This window comes from Muntiacus reevesi, chromosome 13 (genome assembly GCF_963930625.1).
Source record: "Muntiacus reevesi chromosome 13, mMunRee1.1, whole genome shotgun sequence".
Lineage (NCBI taxonomy): Eukaryota > Metazoa > Chordata > Mammalia > Artiodactyla > Cervidae > Muntiacus > Muntiacus reevesi.
This window is the reverse complement of record NC_089261.1, coordinates 18,062,753-18,082,909: the sequence shown is the minus strand read 5'-3', so window position 1 is coordinate 18,082,909 and position 20,157 is coordinate 18,062,753. Positions and strand designations below refer to the sequence as shown.

Below are 20,157 nucleotides of genomic sequence, written 5' to 3'. Positions count from 1 at the left end.
GCAAGTTTCGGCAGATAACCTAAAGAACCTTCCATGTTAACATTTAAAGGGGATGGGAGCTGTGCCCAAGCATCCCCCCCGTTGGGGGCGGAGGAGCCTTAAAGAAGGTGATCAAGGGCTGACAATCGCCGAGACCTGTGAACCCCTCCCAAACACTTAAATGGAGAAGGGGTGGTTGCCCAGTCCTTCCATCTTGACCGTTTGGCGGAAGGGGGTGGGGATGTTGCAAGAGCCTGGACATCGCCATTCCCAGAGGGATCCCGCGGCGCCCCCTCACCCGCCCCCCGCCCCCAGGCTCTAGACGGGAGCCCCACCCCCACTGCAGGCCCCCAGTCCCGCCGGTCACGGGGCGGGGACCGCGGTGCGGCCGCGGGGGAGGGGACGTCAGGCCCAAGCTGCTCCAGGCCCCGAGCCGAGGCGGCTGAGGCGCGACACCCACCTGCCCAGGCCCGGCCGCCCGCCGCCTGCGCTAGCCACCGCCACTGAGGAGGAGGAGGAGGAGGAAGAAGCCGCGGCCGAGGACGACGAGACTGAGGACGGCGCGGCGGCCGGCGACGTGAGAAGGCCGCCGCCGCCCCCAGGCTTGCGGGCATTGGCGGCCGCGGGCTGCGGCTGCGGCTGCTGCTGCTGCTGTTGCTGATGAGGCTTCAGCGACATGGTGAGGGGCCCATACACCGGCCCGCACGCCGGGCGGGGACTGCCTGGAGCCGGGCGCGCCGAGGAGAAGCCGGAGCGCGGCGGGGACGCGCGGGCACAGAGCGGGGAGGCGCGGGTTGGCGCGGCCGGGGGGGCGCCCGAGCTGGCGAGGGGGAGCAGGAGGACGACGAACGGGCGGGGAGGCCCGCCGAAACCGAGAAGTCGCCGGGAGCCGGGCCGGGCCGCGCCGCCGCCGTTGCTACCAAAACAGTCTGAGGAGGAGGGAGGCGAGCGCTGCCCGGAGGGAGGGGGGCCGGGGCCGGGCGGGGGAGGGGCGGCGGATGGATACGGTCCCGGAGCCCCGCCGCTGCCGCCGCCCCGCCGCGCCGGCCGCGGGAGCGAGCGCCGCCCGGGCCACCTGGCCGCGGAGAAGCGACGAGGCTCGATAGCCGCCGCGGGGCCCCGAGGAGCTGCGGCCGTCGGGCGCATCGGGGGTCGGGCACAGAGGTGCCGCGTGGCGATGCCAGGTGGGCGCGGAGGTATGGAGTGGGGACTCTTTACCGGAAGTCGGAAGGGTCGGACGGAAGCAGAACGTGAGGTGGCCCCGGGGCCGGGAGGGACACGTGAGGAGCGGGCGCCGCGCTGGGCCGCGTTCGCGGGGGTCGGGTGAGGCCCCGACCGCCGGCCCTACCCGGATCCGCCCTCCTCGAGGCGGGTCTGCCCTTCGGAGAGGGCGTGTCTGTCTTCGCCAGAAGGGCCGGCCTAGTATAGAGGACCGAGGCAAAGCGTTTCTGCCCCGCCCCCCTCAAGCGTTCAACGTTCTTAGACTGCTAGGAAAATCCGTGTTTGGCCCCACCTGATGCAACCTCGAAAATGGACTGCGAGTGTCTTCAGGACGAGACCGTCTTGCTACATGTAAATCAGCTTGGACTCAAGCATGCCATAGTTTTCTTTGTATCCCCGGCACCTCACACACGGTAGGCTCTCACTGTGTCAGCCGGGTGGCAAAGACAGGCCGTCCTGTCTTTCCTTGCCAAGACCTACAGGGTTGGAATCGAACAACCTCCCGGGGCCACCCACATCTGGTTACCTTTTCCCCACATTTTCAACCCCAGCAACACTAACCAGAAAACTCTCTTGGGTATCTGACCTTCATTTGAACCCAGTTTCCCTCACTTGAACTTATTTTTCCTCATTGATGAGACTCAAAAGGAAATTGTACATGATTGGTAGAGCTATGGATAATGGGGTCTCCTTCGGTGTAGACAGAACAGACCTCACAAAAATGTGCGAACTTTAGACCTTGGCCCCTTCAGAAGTTTTACTTTAACTTAGTCTGGTAGCCAGCACAGTAGTCCCTGTTTCTTTTCTTTCTTTCTTTTTGTTTTCTAATGCGTTTCAATTAAACTGGAAGCAGTAAATAACTTTTCGGGGAGAGTGACTAAAAACTTCTTAGTTTTTTAAGAAGTGAAATTACTTCAGGAAATGGTAGGGAAGAAACACCAAAGTTTACCTCAGTCTTCCAGAAGTGTCAGATAAAGGTAAAGATATTAAAAAAAATTCAGAAAATGATTAAGCCGTGAACTTCCAGTAGCCAAATTGAAATTAATCTCGTAGGTGGGGCAAAAGTGGTTATCATATTCTGCAAACGTGAAAAGTTGGGATATCAATTTTATCTTCCATCTGAGGTAAAAAGGAGGTTGAGAGAGGAGAGAGCATTCTTTTAAACTAACAGTTGCAAAATCCTTTAAAAATTAAACCAAAGGAAACAGACAAAAAAGCCGGATTTTGGGGGGGGGGGGGGGGCGGAGACCATAATTGAAATACAGTCAACTTTCTCTGGTTTAATGATTTGACAGTTAGCCATATCTGAGACCAAGGTCCCAAAATTCAATATTAGGACCAAATTCCAGACATGTGGGAGCAAAAAAGAAAGCGGAATAAGAAGACCTGAAGCTGAGATAGCTGAATTGATTTCATTTATGCTGAGAAAGCTCAGGTTTTCTTCTATTACTATTGAAACTATATCTTAATGGTTTTATTGAAGTGTGATTTACATACTATAAAATTTGCCAATTCAGTGATAATCAGTAATTTACACAGTTATACCACCGTCACAGTTAATTTCGGAGCATTTCCATCTCCCAAGGGTCCTTTATACTGGGTACTCCTGGTTCCCATTCTCAGCACAAGCAACTACTAATCTACTTTCTGTCTTTATCTACTATGTACATTTCATATAAAGGGAATTTTACAGAAAGTATTTTTTGCCTTCTTTCACCTGACAATGTTTTTGAGGCTTATCCATGTCATAGCATATCAGGGTTTTTATTCTTTATTATCACTGAGGTGTATTCCATGGTATGGATATATAGTTGGCCCTCCATATCCACAGGATTCATGCATGCTTGGATTCAATCAACCATGGATTGAAAGAAATTTTTTTTTACAGGTTTTGTTTTGGTTTTGGTTTTTTTGGCTGTGCCATGTGACTTCTGGGATCTTAGTTCCCTGACCAGGCCCTGGCAGTGAAAGGGCCAAGCCCTTACCATTGGATTGCTAGGGAATCCCCCCTCCAACCAGAAAAAAAAATTTTTTTTAACTCCTGAAAGTTCCAAAAAGCAAAACTTGAATTGGCCAATTCTGGCAACTATTGCCTTAACATTCACATTGTATTAGGTATTATAAGTAATCAAAAGGTGATTTAAAGTATACAGAAGTCTGTATTATAGGTTATATGCAGTGCTCGCTTCGGCAGCACATATACTATAGGTTATATGCAAATACGACAGCATTTTATATAGGGGACTTGAGCATGCTTGGGTTTTGATATCCATATGGTTCCTAGAACCAATCCCCTGAGGATGCTGAAGGATGATTGTACCACATTTTGTGTATCTACTCACCAGCTGGTGGACATTTTGATTGTTTCAAGTTTGGGGCTATTATAAATAATGCTGCTATGAACATTTGTAAACATATGTCTTCATGTGGACATATGTTTTTACTTCTCTTGAGCAGATGCCTAGTAATGGAATGTTGGGTGAAGTAATAAATTTAAATTTTTAAATTTATTTTTTTAAAGGTAACTGTCAAACTCTTCCTCAAAGTGACTGTGCCATTTTACATCCACACCTGCAATGTTTGAGAGTTCATTATGAAAATTTGATTTCTTGGGAGTTCCCTGGTAGCCTAGTGGTTAGAATTCCCAGCTTTCTCTGCCATGGGCTGGCTTCAATTCCTGGTCAGGGAACTGAGATCCTAAGGAACTGAGATCCTAAAAGCCATGAGGCGAGGCCAAAAAAATTTTTTTTAATTTCTGCTTTTATATTAAAATAGAAACCAAGGGAACCTCTATTGTTGATTCTGTTCTACACAATTTCCTTTTTTTTCTTTGTGGAAGGAGGCTCACCATCCAAAATGAAGGACTATGCTTATTGCAAACCCTTTGTCTGAATTCTGGATCTCTGAAGACATGGTTATTTAACAACAACTGTGATGTCAGAGGGCTTTAGCTTTAGAAGAAAATGCCAGGATAATGCACCTTAAGGCAATCTGGTATGTGGAACTTCCCTGGTGGTCCAGTGGTTACGACTCCATGCTTCCACTGCAGGGTACTTGGGTTTGATCCCTGGTCCGAGGACTAATCTTGGGGGAGAAAAAGAAGGATAAAATAGTGTGGCAGGCAGCTGTTAAGGTGACCTCCTATAATCATGTATTCCTGGTGTTCAGACCCTACGAAATCCCCTTCACTTGAATATGAAGGAGATTTAGTGGCTTCCTTCTAACAAAAAGTTGGAGAAAAATTAGGGCTTTTCAGTTCCAGGATTAGGTTGCAAAAACTGTGGCTTTTGTATTGGATTGCCCACTTTCACTTACTTTGAAGAACGCTAGCTGCCATGTTGTGAGCTGCCCTATGGAGAGGCCTACATGGCAGGGAACTGATGGCTCCAGCCACAAGGAGAAGCTCATGGCCACCAATGAGCCTTGTGAGTGAGCTTGGAAGAGGATCATCCTCCAGTCAAGCCTTGATATGACTATAGCCCTGGTCAGTCTACCTTATTAGACATTGTTAGAAACCCTGTGCTTGAGACACTCAGTTAAACTGTACCAGACTCCTTTAACTCTTTTGTTGTTTAAGTGACTAAGTTTTTCAATAATTTGTTATGCAGCAATAGCTAACTAATACACATGACCCCCCCCCCTCAGAAAAAAAGTACATTTCTCATTTCCTGTGATTTCCATGTGCATTCAGAATTCTTTAAAGACAAATGCTGAAGTCAGGAGCTAGTAGTATATTCAATAGAAGTTGAATTTTTAAATGCTTCCCCCTCCCCAGATGATTTTCAGGCAGCCATTTAAACAAAACCAAGTGTCATTGAGGAGCTGTCATCAAAGACAATGAAGAATGTCATCCTGAAAGAGTTCAGGTATAGAGAAATATTGCTCAAATATTTCAAAAATAGCTATGGCCATTTCAACCACTACTTCAGAAATGAAAGAAGGGGACTTCCCTAGTGGTCCAATGGTTAAGAATCCACCTTGAAGTGTAGGGAACACAGGTTCAATCCCTGGTGGGGGAACTAAGATCCACATGCCTCCGGGCTACTGAGCCCATGTGCCAGCTGAGCTAGAGAGCCCACATGACACAACTAAGACCTGATGCAGCCAAATAAATAATTTTAAAAGAAATGAAAGAAGTATCAAGTGAAAACCATATAAAGACTTTCAAACTTGGGAATCTAGTCCTGTGGATTCTATATTTGCTTTCTGATTTTCAGTGACCCTTCAGTGAGCCACATGGCCCTTTAATTTTCAACATAGCAATGATTAATCAAGTCAGGATTTGGAGATGAAAAAGTGATGTAACCATGCAAACCAGAAATGAGAAGAGTGATTTGTGATCACTCAGTATAGCAGCACACATCAGATGATCCAGTATTTCCAGCAATTCATTTCCCTGCAATCATTTCTTTTCAGCTCTCTTCATTTGAACATGTTTAATGTATGATGATACATTATTCACTCAATACTCTTGATTTCACTTTCAAAAGCAGGAAGATTAATTCAAATCAAAACTAATGTGCACCCCCAAAATCCATCCTCTTCAAGTTTTTGCATAGACCAACCCTCATTTTAAAAAAAAGGAAAAAAAGAGCAGATGTAATTTCAAAAATAGGACCATGGCTAATTAAACCAGTGTTTTTTCCTAACCATGGTTACTCAGAATTCTTAGAGGCTAATCTATTTGTAGACACTCCAGGAATCCCAAAAGACTAAAGGCAATTAAAAAAGGAAAAAGTGCATGGTGTGATGCCTCCAGGAGGGCATTATTTACACACCTTGTGTGCAAAGTAACGACTTTCCCATAGGTTTGAAAAAACTGAGAGGGGTGTGACAAAATAGTAGGGAACACAGCAACATTATTTGAAAAGCTTTTAAATGAGCCATTTCCTCCACACAAGCACACTTTTGCTTGTTAAGTTGCTCGTTTTGTTTTACCTTGTGGGACAGAATAATGATGCAGTGACATTATTCACAAGGCAAGAGCTGGATGCCAGCTGAAATAGACAAGAAGAAAGAATTCTTTATTTTTCACTGGAAATGGTTGTGCTATGCAGAGCCAGAAATTTAAAGAAACTCAGCCTTTGGTTTTTTCTGGTTCTCCCTTTTTCTTTTCATTTACTCTCCTTTGTGGAGGTGAGTTTTGTGGACAGCCTGTTATTTCAGGGGCCACAGATTTATGGAAGGCCAAAGATGTGAGGTATGCACCATTTGGAGAATGCAGGAGGGGATTTAAAATGGATGCATGCAGCACCGGTGACAGCTGAGCTGGCCATTAGCATGCAGTCGTCTTAGTTTGCTACAGGATACTGTGAGTCCTACAATGGAACCCTAGAGGGATCAAACTATAATTAATACTGACATTGCTGACCTATGATCTTAGAAGAGGGACTTGGATTCTCATTTGGAAGTAGAACAGATACTCACTGTCTTCCTTAAGCCCCCATATTTTCAAAACCATTTCTTTTCCATAAGGTAAGCTGGGGCTTGAGAATGATAATGATGTTAATAAATGTGGTCCCTTCTATAGCACATACCATGTCCCAGCTCTGTTCTAGGTCCTTTCTATACAATAACTTACTTAATCCTCACAGCGATCCATTGATTCTCATTGGGAGGGGAGAATTTTGCTTCACCCCCTGGAGGACACTGGTATTTTTGGATATCACAATTGAAGGGGAAATGCTACTGGCATCTTGTGGGTAGTGACCAGGGATGCTGCTAAACACCCTACAATGCACAGGACAGCCCCAACCAGAGAATTATCCAACCCTAAATATCAGTAGCGCTGAGGTTGGTTGACAAACCCTGCAGTCATCCTATGAAGTAGACAGGATTATTATATTCCCATTTGATAGATGAGAAGACTGAAGTATGGAGAATTTAAGTCACCTTGCCTGAAGTCAAGACTCATTAAATGACAGACATGAGATTTAAAACCAGGCAGTGTGTCTCCCAACATCTGGACTCTAAACCACTTTGCTATTTGAAATAGTGATGGCCCAAGCTGGCTGTCTTGGAAAAATAAACTAATCTCCTTGGTTTCATCAAATACAAACTTCTAGAGAGTTGGCACCACAGATTACTGTTTCTTGATTAGAGAAATAACTGGCTATTGTAAAAGTCACCATCTGCAGGAGAAAAGCTGGCAATGCCTATCAAAACTGAAACTGCACCTTCCTCTTGACCCAACAAGGGTGAAAAGATGAATGTACAAGGATAATCACTGCAGTGTTGTTTGGAACAAAAAGTAGAAACTCCATCAGTGGCAGACAGTTAAATGCCTTGTAGCGTATCCCAAATACAGTGGAATACAGAACATTCTCAGCTGTTCAATGAAAGACATAGATCTTTGCATTGATCTAAAAGGATCTTTAAGACCTATTGTTAAAAAAAAAGAAAAAAGGCAACTATGTGAGGTGATGGATATGTTAATACACTGAACTGTACTAATCACTTTGGAAAGTCTACATATATAAAGTCATCTTGTTGTACACTTTAATTATATACAATTTTATTTGTCAATTATATCTCAAAAAAGCTGAGGGGAAGCCAAAGCCGGTTGTTAAGCCAAAAAGCAGAAAATTTAAAAATGAAACAAAATAACAAAACATAAATGTGTAAGATATTTTGTATGATGTAGAAAGGGAAAGATATAAGCATCTGAATGCAGAGTTCCAAAGAACAGCAAGGAGAGATAAGAAAGCTTTCCTCAGCGATCAGTGCAAAAGAAATAGAGGAAAACAGTAGAATGGGAAAGACTAGAGATCTCTTCAAGAAAATTAGAGATTCCAAGGGAACATTTCATGCAAAAATGGGCTCAATAAAGGACAGAAATGGTATGGACCTAACAGAAGCAGAAGATATTAAGAAGAGGTGGCAAGAATACACAAAAGAACTGTACAAAAAAGATCTTCACGACCCAGATAATCACAATGGTGTGATCACTGACCTAGAGCCAGACATCCTGGAATGTGAATTCAAGTGGGCCTTAGGAAGCATCACTCTGAACAAAGCTAGTGGAGGTGATGGAATTCCAGCTGAGGTATTTCAAATTCTAAAAGATGATGCTGTGGAAGTGCTGCTCTCAATATGTCAGCAAATTTGGAAAACTCGGCAGTGGCCACAGGACTGGAGAAGGTCAGTTTTCATTCCAATCCCAAAGAAAGGCAATGCCAAAGAATGCTCAAACTACTGTACAATTGCACTCGTCTCACATGCTAGTAAAGTAATGCTCAAAATTCTCCAAGCCAGGCTTCAGCAATACATGAACTGTGAACTTCCAGATGTTCAAGCTGATTTTAGAAAAGGCAGAGGAACCAGAGATCAAATTGCCAATATCCACTGGATCATCGAAAAAGCAAAAGAGTTCCAGAAAAACATCTATTTCTGCTTTATTGACTATGCCAAAGCCTTTGACTGTGTGGGTCACAATAAAGTGGAAAGTTCTGAAAGAGATGGGAATACCAGATCACCTGACCTGCCTCTTGAGAAACCTGTGCGCAGGTCAGGAAACATCAGTTAGAACTGGACATGCAATAACAGACTCAAAGGAAAAGGAGTACGTTGAGGCTGTATATTGTCACCCTGCTTATTTAACTTATATGAGGAGTACATCATGAGAAACGCTGGTCTGGAAGAAGCACAAGCTAGAATCAAGATTGCTGGGAGAAATATCAATAACCTCAGATATGCAGATGACACCACCCTTATGGCAGAAAGTGAAGAAGAACTAAAGAACCTCTTGATGAAAGTGAAAGAGGAGAGTAAAAAGTTGGCTTAAAGCTCAACATTCAGAAAACTAAGATCATGGCATCTGGTCCCATCACTTCATGGCGACTAGATGGGGAAACAGTGGCTGACTTTATTTTTGGGGGTTCCAAAACCGCTGCATATGGTGATTGCAGCCATGAAATTAAAAGACTCTTACTCCTTGGAAGGAAAGTTATGACCAACCTAGATAGCATATTAAAAAGCAGAGACATTACTTTGCCAACAAAGGTCCGTCTAGTCAAGGCTATGGTTTTTCCAGTAGCCGTGTATGGATGTGAGAGTTGGACTATAAAGAAAGCTGAGCACCAAAGAATTGATGCTTTTGAACTGTGGTGTTGGAAAAGACTCTTAAGAGTCCCTTGGACTGCAGGGAGAAGCTGAAACTCCAATACTTTGGCCACCAGATGGGAAGAGCTGACTCATTTGAAAAGACCCTGATGCTGGGAAAGATTGAAGGCAGGAGAAGAAGGGGATGACAGAGGATGAGATGATTGGATGGCATTACCAACTCAATGGACCTGAGTTTGAGTAAATTCCAGGAGTTGGTGATGGACTGGAAGGCCTGGTGAGCTGCAGTTCATGTGGTCACAAAGAGTCAGACACAACTGAGTGACTGAACTGAGCTGATCCCTTTTTGCCATGTGTGTACTATTTTCTGCTAAAGTGCCATATTAGTCAAACATAGGAGCTGCAGAAGCAGGTACAACCTTTACTCCTGCCACCTGTACAGAGTCCATCTGTATGTGGCAGGAACTTGATAAACCTAAGTTGATTTATTTTGATAGAGACTTATTCTCAGTTTATTCATGATTGCTTCTTTGAACCTGAAATGGCATATGCTTCCTATTCATACCTGCTGATGGCTACCAGCCATGGGCCATACTGATGGCCTTTAATGACCAAGGTCACCACATAATGACCTAAGCATTTCTAGGCAGTGAGGGGGGACCACTGATGGAACAGCCAGCCTTCCTTACCCACATATCTCTATCATATGTGGTTTGCACAGTTTGCATTCACTCACTGAATAAAGTTAACTTCTCTTCCAGTTAATAGCTTGATGTGGTCTTATAAGCACTGGAGCCAAGAAACCATGAGGGAGGGACCTTTTGGGGAACTATTCTAAGTCACCAGCCTTCTGCAGGCTTGAAGGAGGTCAGAGCTGAGGCCCTATGAGAGTTGGTTTCACTCTCCTTTGATCAGGGTTCTCTTACATTGCACGTGTGGCTCATTTCTGTCATTGGAGAGTCAATAAAGGACAAATCTTCATGCAGCAATAAGCAATTGATAGGCTTCTGGTATCCTGGAAATGACTCAGAAATCCTGTTACTGCAATTTCTGATGATCTAGACACATGATTTTTTTTTTAAAGTTACATAATCCTTTTAAAGACATCTTGAGTATTTGTGTATCAGTCAGTATTCCCTGTGTAACAAACCACTCCCAACATAGTGTCTTGAACAACAAGCTTTTAGAAATTTCTTAAGATTGTATGGGTAGATGGACTTGCCTAGAGGTGTTGGTATAGTGGATAGTAATCTGCCTGCCAGTGCAGGGGATATGGGTTCGTTCTCTGGTCCAGGAAGATTCCACATGCCATGGGCAACTAGGGCCCATGAGCCACAACTACTGAGCCAGCACACCGCCACTGCAACTACTGAAGGTCAAGAGCCTAGAGCCCATGTTCCGCAGCAAGAGAAACCACCACAATGAGAAGCCCAAGCAACACAACTAGAGAGTAGCCCCCGCTCACAGCAACTAGAGAAAGCCCTCACTCGCCCAGCAACAAAGAGCCAATGCAATAAAAAACTAAAATTAAAAAAAGATTGTACGGTTGACTGAATAATTCTTCCATTCTGGGCTGGCTTGCCTGGGGTTGGATGGTATAGGATGGCCTCACTGACATGTCTGGCAGTTGGCTCTATGTCAGCTGCAGATGATAAGGACAACTGGCCACGTGTCTGTCAACTGTACTTCAATTAAAAGAAGAAAAGTGAAATCATTCAGATAAATAAAAATAAACGCATAAAGTGTGTGCGGTTCATTGGTTTTTAGTATATACAGAGTTGTATAACTATCACTAGAGTATCATTTTTGAACATTTCATTGTCCCCCAAAGAAATCTAAAACACATTAGCAGTCACTCCATCCCCCCACTTCCCCCAGTCTCTAGCAACCACTAGTTTACGTTCTGATATTTGGGCTATTTCTTTTTTATTGTGGTAAAATATATATAACATAAAATTTGCCCCTTTAACCATTAAAAAAAATGTATTTGGCTGCACCATGTCTTAGTTGCAGCACATGCAGTCGTTGTTGCAGCATGTGGGTTCTTAGTTCTCTGACCAGGGATCAAACCCAGGCCCCGTGTATTGGGAGCACAGAGTCTTAACCACTGGAGGGAAGTCCCCATTTAGCCATTTTTAAATGTGCAATTCAGTGGCATCTAGTATACTCATATTATTGTCCAACCATCACCGCCGTTTAACTCCAGCACTTTTTCATCATCCCAAAATGAACTCTGCCCATTTAACACTAACTCTCCATTTCCTCCTCCCCTGGCGCCTGGTAACCACCAGTCTACTTTCCGTCTCTGATTTTGACTACTTTAATACTTCATATAAGTGGAATAATACAGTATTTGTCCTTTCATGTCTGACTTCTTTTAGTGTCTTCAAGGTTCATACATGTTATAGAGGTGTCAGAATTTCCTTCTCTCTGTCGCTCTCTTTTTTTTTTCCTTTGGTCACACTGCAAGGTAGGGATTGAACCCACGCCCCCTGCATTGGAAACAGAGTCTTAACCACCAGACTGCCAGGGAAGTCCCTTTCCTTCTCTTTTGAGGCTGAATAGCCCCCTAATGTGTGGATAGATTATATTTTAACTAAGGCTATCTTATGCCAAGGTTTGAGAGTGGTTTTTCTAGACTGACCTTTAGTAATTAAGTACTAGACTCATTCACACATCTCCATCTCCTTCCAAACAAAAAATAAGACTTAGCCTGAGCTTACCCCCTTTGTTTCCTACGTGACTCAGGGAGAGTAAGGCAGGAGAGGTTCCAGGGAAAGGAGAGGTGACGGGTGTGAAGTGGCCTGTTCCTGCGTGTCTCCTTCAGGGCCAGGCCCTCTGACCTTTGCCACTTTGGGCCAGAGAGGCTGTGGGTGTCCTGGCTTTCAAAATAATTTGTTCCATGTTCTACATGCAGATAGGAGTGACTCAAGTGAGAGGCCCGCTCCCAGTGGCCAAACACAGGCATGGCTGGTGCCAACTGGGCCTCTTGAGAAAACCCTCCATAGCCAGGAACTGAGGAGGCAGGTTCAAAACGCTCAGCCCCCAATGAAAGCCCGGCATTCGTGAGCTGCTTCAGCTCCAGGAGCAACCTTCATGAACTGCTTTTGAATAGGCTGATCTGAGGATTGTGCAAGGAGGTTAACATGTTGTTGATTGTTCTTTGTAATAGTGACACCCTCATTTGCTTCCACTGGGTGCTGCTCACACTCACCTCTACCCCCTTTATTCTGCACTAGTGTTGGAGCAGAATGACCAAAAACATACAAACCATAACTTGCCTTTCTCATTGCAAAGGATAAGGGAGCATGAAATAACAGAACCATCCTCTACTAGGAATTTATCCAACAAATAACAAGGGTTGATCTTTTGATCTGTATTGATATGCTCTGACAAGCTCTCTTCTAAGTACTTCAGATAAATGATATCATTTAATCTTCACAATCCACTCTTTTTATTTTTTATTGTATAAAGTTTACCAAAAAAATTGACCTTCCTTTTTTTGGCAGTACTGTGTGGCATATGGGATCCTAGTTCCTTGACCAGTGGAAGCATGCAGTCTTAACCATGGGGTGTTGGACCACCAAGGAAATCCCTCCAAATTAACCATTTTAACCATATTTAAGTGTCCAGTTCATTGGCATCAAGTCCATTCACATTGTTTTGTAACCATCAGTACTATCTGTTTACAGGGCTTTTTCATCATCCCAAACTGATACCTGGTACCCATTTCCCCTCCCCCAAGCCCTTAACACCTACCACTCTTTCTGTCTCTATAAATTTGCCTGCTCTAGGGACCTCACCATGCAGTATGTAACTTTCTACATGCTTCTTTCACTTAGATGATGTCTTTAAGGTTCATTCACATTGTAGCATGTGTCAGAACTTCATTCCTTTTGAAGCCAAATAATATTCCATTGTGTATATATCATAGCCCACTCTTCCCCCATATTTCAGAGGAGAAAACTCAGTCACAAAGGTTAAGTAACTCACTCAAGGGGACAGCCAGCAAATAGTATAGTCTTGGTGTGAACACGGGTTGCTGAGTTTCAGATCTGAGCTCCTCTGTACCCATGTTACAAAGAGACATTTGCACCAAGATATTCCTTGCAGCATTGCAATAACTAAAACCGGGCACCACCTCAGTGCTCATCAGCAGAGGACCAGTTAGACACAGTGTAAGATGCCCCAACAGCCAAATAGGATGCACACGTGGCAAATGATGCAACAGCTCTATTTGGATAAATAAGGAAGGGTCTCCAAGACGTTATCAAGAGGAAAAAAATAAGATACAAGACAATGAGTGTGCACTGCTGACATTAAGGTTTTTCAAAAGGTGGGGCAGGAAATAACATAAACATGCAGAGTACATCATGCAAAATGCTGGAATCAAGATTGCAGGGACAACCTCAGATATGCAGATGATACCACTCTAATGGCAGAAAGGGAAGAGGAACTACAGAGCCTCTTGAGGAAGATGAAAGAGAAGAGTGAAAAAGCTGGCTTAAAATTCAACATTCAAAAAACTAAGATCATGGCATCCAATTCCATTACTTCATGGCAAATAGATGGGAAAAAAGTGAAAAGAGTGACAGATTTTATTTTCCTGGGCTCCAAAATCACTGTGGACAGTGACTGCAGCCATGAAATTAAAAGACGCTTGCTCCTTGGAAGAAAAGCTACGACAAACCTAGACAGTATATTAAACAGCAGAGACATCTCTTTGTGACAAAGGTCCATATAGTCAAAGCTATGGTTTTTCCAGTAGTCATGTGTGGATGTGAGAGTTGGACCATAAAGAAAGCTGAGCACTGAAGAATTGGTGCTTTTGAATTGTAGTGCTGGAGAAGACGGTTGAGAATCCCTTGGACTTCAGGGAGATCAAACCAGTCAATCCTAAATGAAAGTAACCCTGAATATTCACCAGAAGGACTGATGCTGAAACTGAAACTCCAATACTTTGGCCACCTGATTCGAAGAACTGACTCATTGGAAAAGACTCTGATGCTGGGAAAGATTGAAGGCAGGATAAGGGGATGACAGAGGATGAGATGGTTGGATGGCATCATCTACTCAAGGGGTATGAATTTTACCAAACTCTGGTAGATAGTGAAGGACAGGGAAGCCTGGCATGCTGCAATCTATGGGGTTGCGAAGAGTTGGACCCAATTTATCGACTGAACAACAACAAACTCACATGTGCCTAGACTACCTCTGGAAGGCAACAGGCTGATCACAGCAGTTGCTCCCTGGGAAAGAAGATTGGAAATTAGAAAAGAGGAGACCTATAATTTACAGGGCACCCCTTGGAACTATTTGAATTACTTAAATATTGCCTTTCCTTACAGGTTTATTGAGGTGTAACTGACGTATAACAGACTGCATATATTTAAAGTGTTTCATTTGACGACTTCTGGTACATATGCATCCGTAAAACATTGCCTCAATCCAGATGTGAACATATTCACTAGCCTTTAAAGTTTTCTTGTGCCCTTTGTAATCCATCCCACAGCCCACATATTACTTTTTTTTTAAGTGAAAAAAGTAGAAATAACAACCCAAATGTCCATCAATGGATGAGTGGATAGACACAATGCGGTCTATCCATGTAACAGAATAATAGTCAGTCTTTAAAAGGGAGAAGGTTCTGACACATGGATGAATTTTTTTTAATTTATTAAGGTATAATTGGTTTATTATATGTTTGAGTTGTACAACATAGTGATTCACAATTTTAAAGGTCATACTCCATTTATAGTTACTATAAAATGCCAGCTGTATTCCTTGTGCTGTACTATATATCTTTGTATCTTATTTATTTTATATATCAGTCAACATGGATGAAACTTGAGGGCATCATGCTAACTGAAAGAAGCCAGACCCCAAAGGACAAATACTGTGTGATTCCACTTATGTGAAATAAGTAAAGCAGTCAGATTCACAGAGGCAGAAAATAGAATGGTGGGACTTCCCTGATGGTCCAATGGTTAAAAATCTGCCTTGCAATGCAGGAGATTTGGGTTCAATCCTTAGTTGGGGAAGATCCCACGTGCTTCAGAGCAACTAAGACCGTGCACCCCAGCGACTGAGCCCATGTCCTCTGAAGCCCATGTGCCACAACCAGAGAGCCTATGCGCTGTAACGAAAATCCCTCATGCTGCAACTAAGACCTGACACAGCTAAAGAAAGAAAAAAAGAAAAAAAAAAAACATAGAATGATGGTTGCCAGGTGCTGAGGAGAGCAGGAAATGGGGAATTAGAGTTCAGTGGGTGCAGAGTTTCTATTTGGAGTGATGAAAAATTTTTGGAAATAGTCATGATGGTTGTACAAAACTTTGCATGTAATTAATGCCAATGAACTCTGCACTTAAGTGGTTAAAAATGGAAGTTTTACTATACATTTTATCACAATTTTAAAAGTAGCTATAAATAATGAACTACTATCAGAAGGCCTTGGGACTGAGAGAATATGGGAAATGCTCTTAGATTATTACACAAACCCTAAGGGGTTCAAAGTCAAAGTTCAGTAGCCAGCTCATTCACAGGAAAATTATTTGTGCTTATAAGTGTCCACTGTGGTAATAGACGGTCTGCCTGTGTTGCATCTATATCCTGCCATCTCTAATCCACGTAAGTCCTCTTCTGGCAATTAACATGCTTCAGTACCTCTCATCTCCACAAAGGCAATCCTCTCTTGACGGCTCCCTTCCAGCCACCACCTCCTTTGTGCCTACACTGCTCTTCACTGGGTGGACAATTGTCTGCCCCCTCGCACCGCTTCCTCCATTCCCCTTCTTTCTGAGCCCCACTGCTTCAAAGAAATGCTTTCACCAAGCATTTGGTGAAATGGCTGCCGCACTGCAAAAGCCAGCAGCCGATTCTCACTCATCATCTGACTGGACTTACCAGCAGTTTTCCCCCAGTTGATCACTGCCTCCTTCTGGAGACACTTTGGTCACCAGGCTCCTTGGCCTTGACTCTCACGTGATCCTCTCAATCCCTCACTGGTGGCTCCTGCTCCATCTTCTTCACGAGTCCTTCCTCTCCTCCCTGACCCCTCAGCATGGACACACCCTCAGTTCAGCCCCTACACTCCCTTGATCATATCTCATCCAATCACACTCAAGGCCTAAAGTACCACAAAGTCCCTGTAGATTCCTGTGTTGTTTCCTCCAGCCCTGACTCCTCATGAATTCCAGGCTGCCTACCTGACATCTCCCGCTGAGATTCCTAACGGATTTCTCAAACTCAGCATGTTGCCAGAGCTCAGCCCCAGTTCCCCCACCTCCTGAAACTCTGCCTCCAATCTTCGGCTGCTCAGACATACCACCACCACCACCAACAGTGGACTGTCCTTGGCTCCTCTTTTCCTCACTCCCCATCTCCAATGCATCTGTAGAACCTTTTGGCTCCTCCTTCAGAGCCTGCTATTTCTTCCACCTGCATCACTCATATCCTAATCCAAGCCACCATTATCTCTCATCCTCGTGGTTGCTGGGGTCTCCTGACGTGTTTCCTTGCTTCCACTTCTGTTAACTCTGTTTTCCAAATAATGTCCAGAGCAATACTTTAAAAACCCAAGCCAAAAAACAAAACCCAAATGGCATGTGGCTCCCCTGCCAAAAATCTTCAATTGGCTCCCATGTCAGAGTAAATGCCACATGGTTCACCTTCACTTCCAAGGTCTCAAATATCCAAATATTCACTACCTCCTCCATCTTCTACTCCTTCCACTCTTCCTCTTGCTTACCCCAGTCCAGACACTCTGGCCTCCTTGAGTGTCTTCCAACCTGCCAAGGTCACCCCCGCCTTGGCATGTGCCTCTCCCTCTGGTTAGAATGCCCTTCCCTTGGGTATACACATGGCTAAGCCCTTCATTCAGATCTTTGACCTCACTTTGGCTTCTTCTTCTTGGAGAAGTCTTCCCTGAGCACCTGTTAAATACAATTGCACCTGCCTCATCGTGCTATACCCCCTTAATCTGCTACAGTGTTCTTCATACCACTTATCACTACTAAATATATATTAGGTCGTTTCTTTATCATTTGCTGCCTCCCGCTAGAAAGTAAGCCCAGCAAGGGCAGGAACTTTCCTGCATCCAGTTCCAGACACTGGAATACTGCCTGACACTTTCCAGATGCTCAACAAATATTTTAGCGAGTTAATGAATGCTTCAGTTGTGGATTTTAAATGCAGTTGTGTGTGTGGTATGTGTATGTGGGTTGTGCTTTTTGAATGCACTTCCAGAGAACCAGAGAAATGCTTGACAAGGTTAAAAAAAAAAAAGTATATTTCTGTATCCTTATCTACATCCATCTACCTATCAGTATAAATACAGAGAACACAGAGAGATTAATGGAAATGGAACCAGATACAGCTATACCTGAATCTGCATCTATATCTATAGCTATCCATATTTATATAGATAAGCAGATAAATATATACTTTAGATACATCTGAGTTCATTTCCATTAAACTCTTCTGATCATGGTCAAATTAATACAAATACATGTAGCAGGTTGGCTTCTGGATTTTTTTTTTCTCCTGCTTTGTTCCGTTGTAACAAGATCACAGTTCTTTCCACTTTTCTGATAGTATTTAGGAACCTGGTTCAGAACTGTCAGTATAGGTTTCCACTGTTTCTTTTTTTGGTTTTGTTTTTAAGCACATTGAAGTGAGTTTAACCTTATAAGGGAATTTATTAAGCTATTTCCAACCTCAGATTATTCAAAACCCAAGTTTTATTGGAATGGATGAAAAATAGAAGTCTTGGTTTTTCTTCCTTGCATTTTTTTTCTTTTCAGAAAATGAAATGCAAGATTTTGACCCTGTTGAAATAGATAATTAGGAAACTGATCATCATGCGTGCATGCTCAGTTGTGTCCGACTCTTTGTGACCCCTGGACTGTAGCCCGCCAGACTCCTCTGTCCATGGGATTTCCCAGGCAAGAATACTGGAGTGGGTTGCCATTTTCTACTCCAGGGGATTTCCCAACCCGGGGATCAAATCCATATTTCCTGAGTCTCTTGCATTGCAAGCAGATTCTTTACCACCTGAGCCATGGGCACCTCTAAAATCTATCTTGTCACTCTGCACTCACTAGGGTGACCACATTCAAAACAATGGAAAATAACAAGCATTGGCAAGGATATGGAAAAATTGGGACCCTTATTCATTGCTAAGAATTGGTAAGAATGTAAGATGGTGGAGCTGTTTTAGAAAACAGCTTGACAGTTCCTCAAAAAATTAAACATAGAATTAACATATGATCCAGCAATTTTGTTCCTAGGTATAAATCCCCAAAATTGAAAACAGGAACTCAAAATAATATGTGTTCATGCATGTTCATAACAGCACTCTTCACAATAACCAAAAGGTAGATACATCTCAAAAGTCCATAATTGGGTGAATGGATAAACAAAATGTAATATATTCATGCAATGGAATATTATTCTGTTATTAAGAACAATGAAGTTCTGATACATACCACCATGAATGAACCTCAAAAACATGCTAAGGAAAGAACTGAGACACAAAAGGCCATAGACTATATGATTCCACATATATGAAATACCCAGAATAGACAGATCCATAGAGACAGAAAGCAGATTGGTGGTTGCCAGGGACTGGCGGGGGGGAAGGTTGGGTGGGGGTGACAGCTAGTGGGCACTGGGTTTTCTTTTGAGATAACATATGGTTTAGAATGAGACAGAGGTAGAAGTTTTACAGCATTATAAATGTACTAAATGCCACTGAACTGTTCACTTTAAATGGTTAATTTTAGGACTTTCCTGGTGGTCCAGTGGTTACAACTCTGAGCTACTACTGCAGGGGACATGGGTTCTATCCCTGGCTGGGGAACTATGATCCCTGCACAGAGCATGGTGTGGCCAAAAAAAAGGTTAACTTTATGTTTTGTGAATTTCACTTAAATTAAAAAAAAAAACAACCTGTCTTGGCTTCATGTTAGATCCTTTAATTTGCATAACCTTGACTTTCATTATGAAACAGTTAGCATTTTTGCAAAGACCTAGGATGAAAAGGATTGCGTGTCTCTGTAGAGAACACAAATTATAAAATTTCTAGGGCAGAGGGGACAAAACAGAGTTCCAAGTCAGAAAGGAAACTCCATTCATCTTATTCTTCTCCTTCTGGTAAATATATGCTACTAAAGAATCTGGGACTTAATTAAGTATTAAATTTAGCTCCTCTTTCTTTGAAACATCTTCCCTTCCTATCACAGTTACTTACCCCCAGGGGACTGCCTGCAACACTCACTGTTGGTTCCTCACCAGCATCTATTCTTTCCTTTTTCCCAGATTTCATTCAGGCATCTCCCTTCCCCCACACAGCTCTGAGCCTCCAGGATGCTGTCCTCAACCCCAGAAATGATTAATCTTACAATAATCCATTCCCCTTACCAGTGACTAGTTCAAATATAACCATGTGACCCAAATCTCTTAAATGATATGTCAAGGGAAAGTTTACCAATGGTCTAGTGGTTTAAAAAATATGTCTACATACTCTCTGGCATGCCTCCCATAAGTGGAGCTTAGTTCTAGTCCCCTTGTAACTGGGCTGGACCTAGTGATGAACTTAATGGACATGATGAAAATGATGATATGTCACTTTCAAGATGTAGTTATTTAAAAGACTGCAGCTTCTATCTTGAGTTGTCTCTTCTTCAGACAACTTACTTGGTGGAAAGCCAGCTGCCATGGCAAGAGGGCACTCAGAAAACTTGTGGAGATACCCACACGGGAAGGAACCAAAGCCTCCTGCAACAGCCAGTGAGAAACTGAGGCCAACAAACACATGAGTGAGCTTGAGAACAGGTGTCATTCCAGTGCAGTACAACTCATACACCTTCTTCCCTATTGAAGGCAGGACTCGCT

At 43.4% G+C, this 20,157-nt stretch overlaps 1 protein-coding gene across 6 annotated transcripts in view; it reads right to left on the bottom strand.

The window, feature by feature from the left end:
* ATXN2 (ataxin 2) overlaps positions 1-954 on the bottom strand; it is a 100,129-nt gene extending 99,175 nt beyond the window's left edge. For 3 of the 6 annotated variants that reach the window (XM_065904483.1, XM_065904484.1, XM_065904488.1), the window contains exon 1: positions 440-954. In XM_065904483.1, coding sequence (XP_065760555.1) covers positions 440-657 — 218 coding nt within the window. In that variant the 5' untranslated portion in view covers positions 658-954. The remainder of the gene's footprint in view (positions 1-439) is intronic. The other 3 variants (XM_065904487.1, XM_065904485.1, XM_065904486.1) reach the window with 1 other exon arrangement.
* Positions 955-20,157: the final 19,203 nt, after the last annotated feature.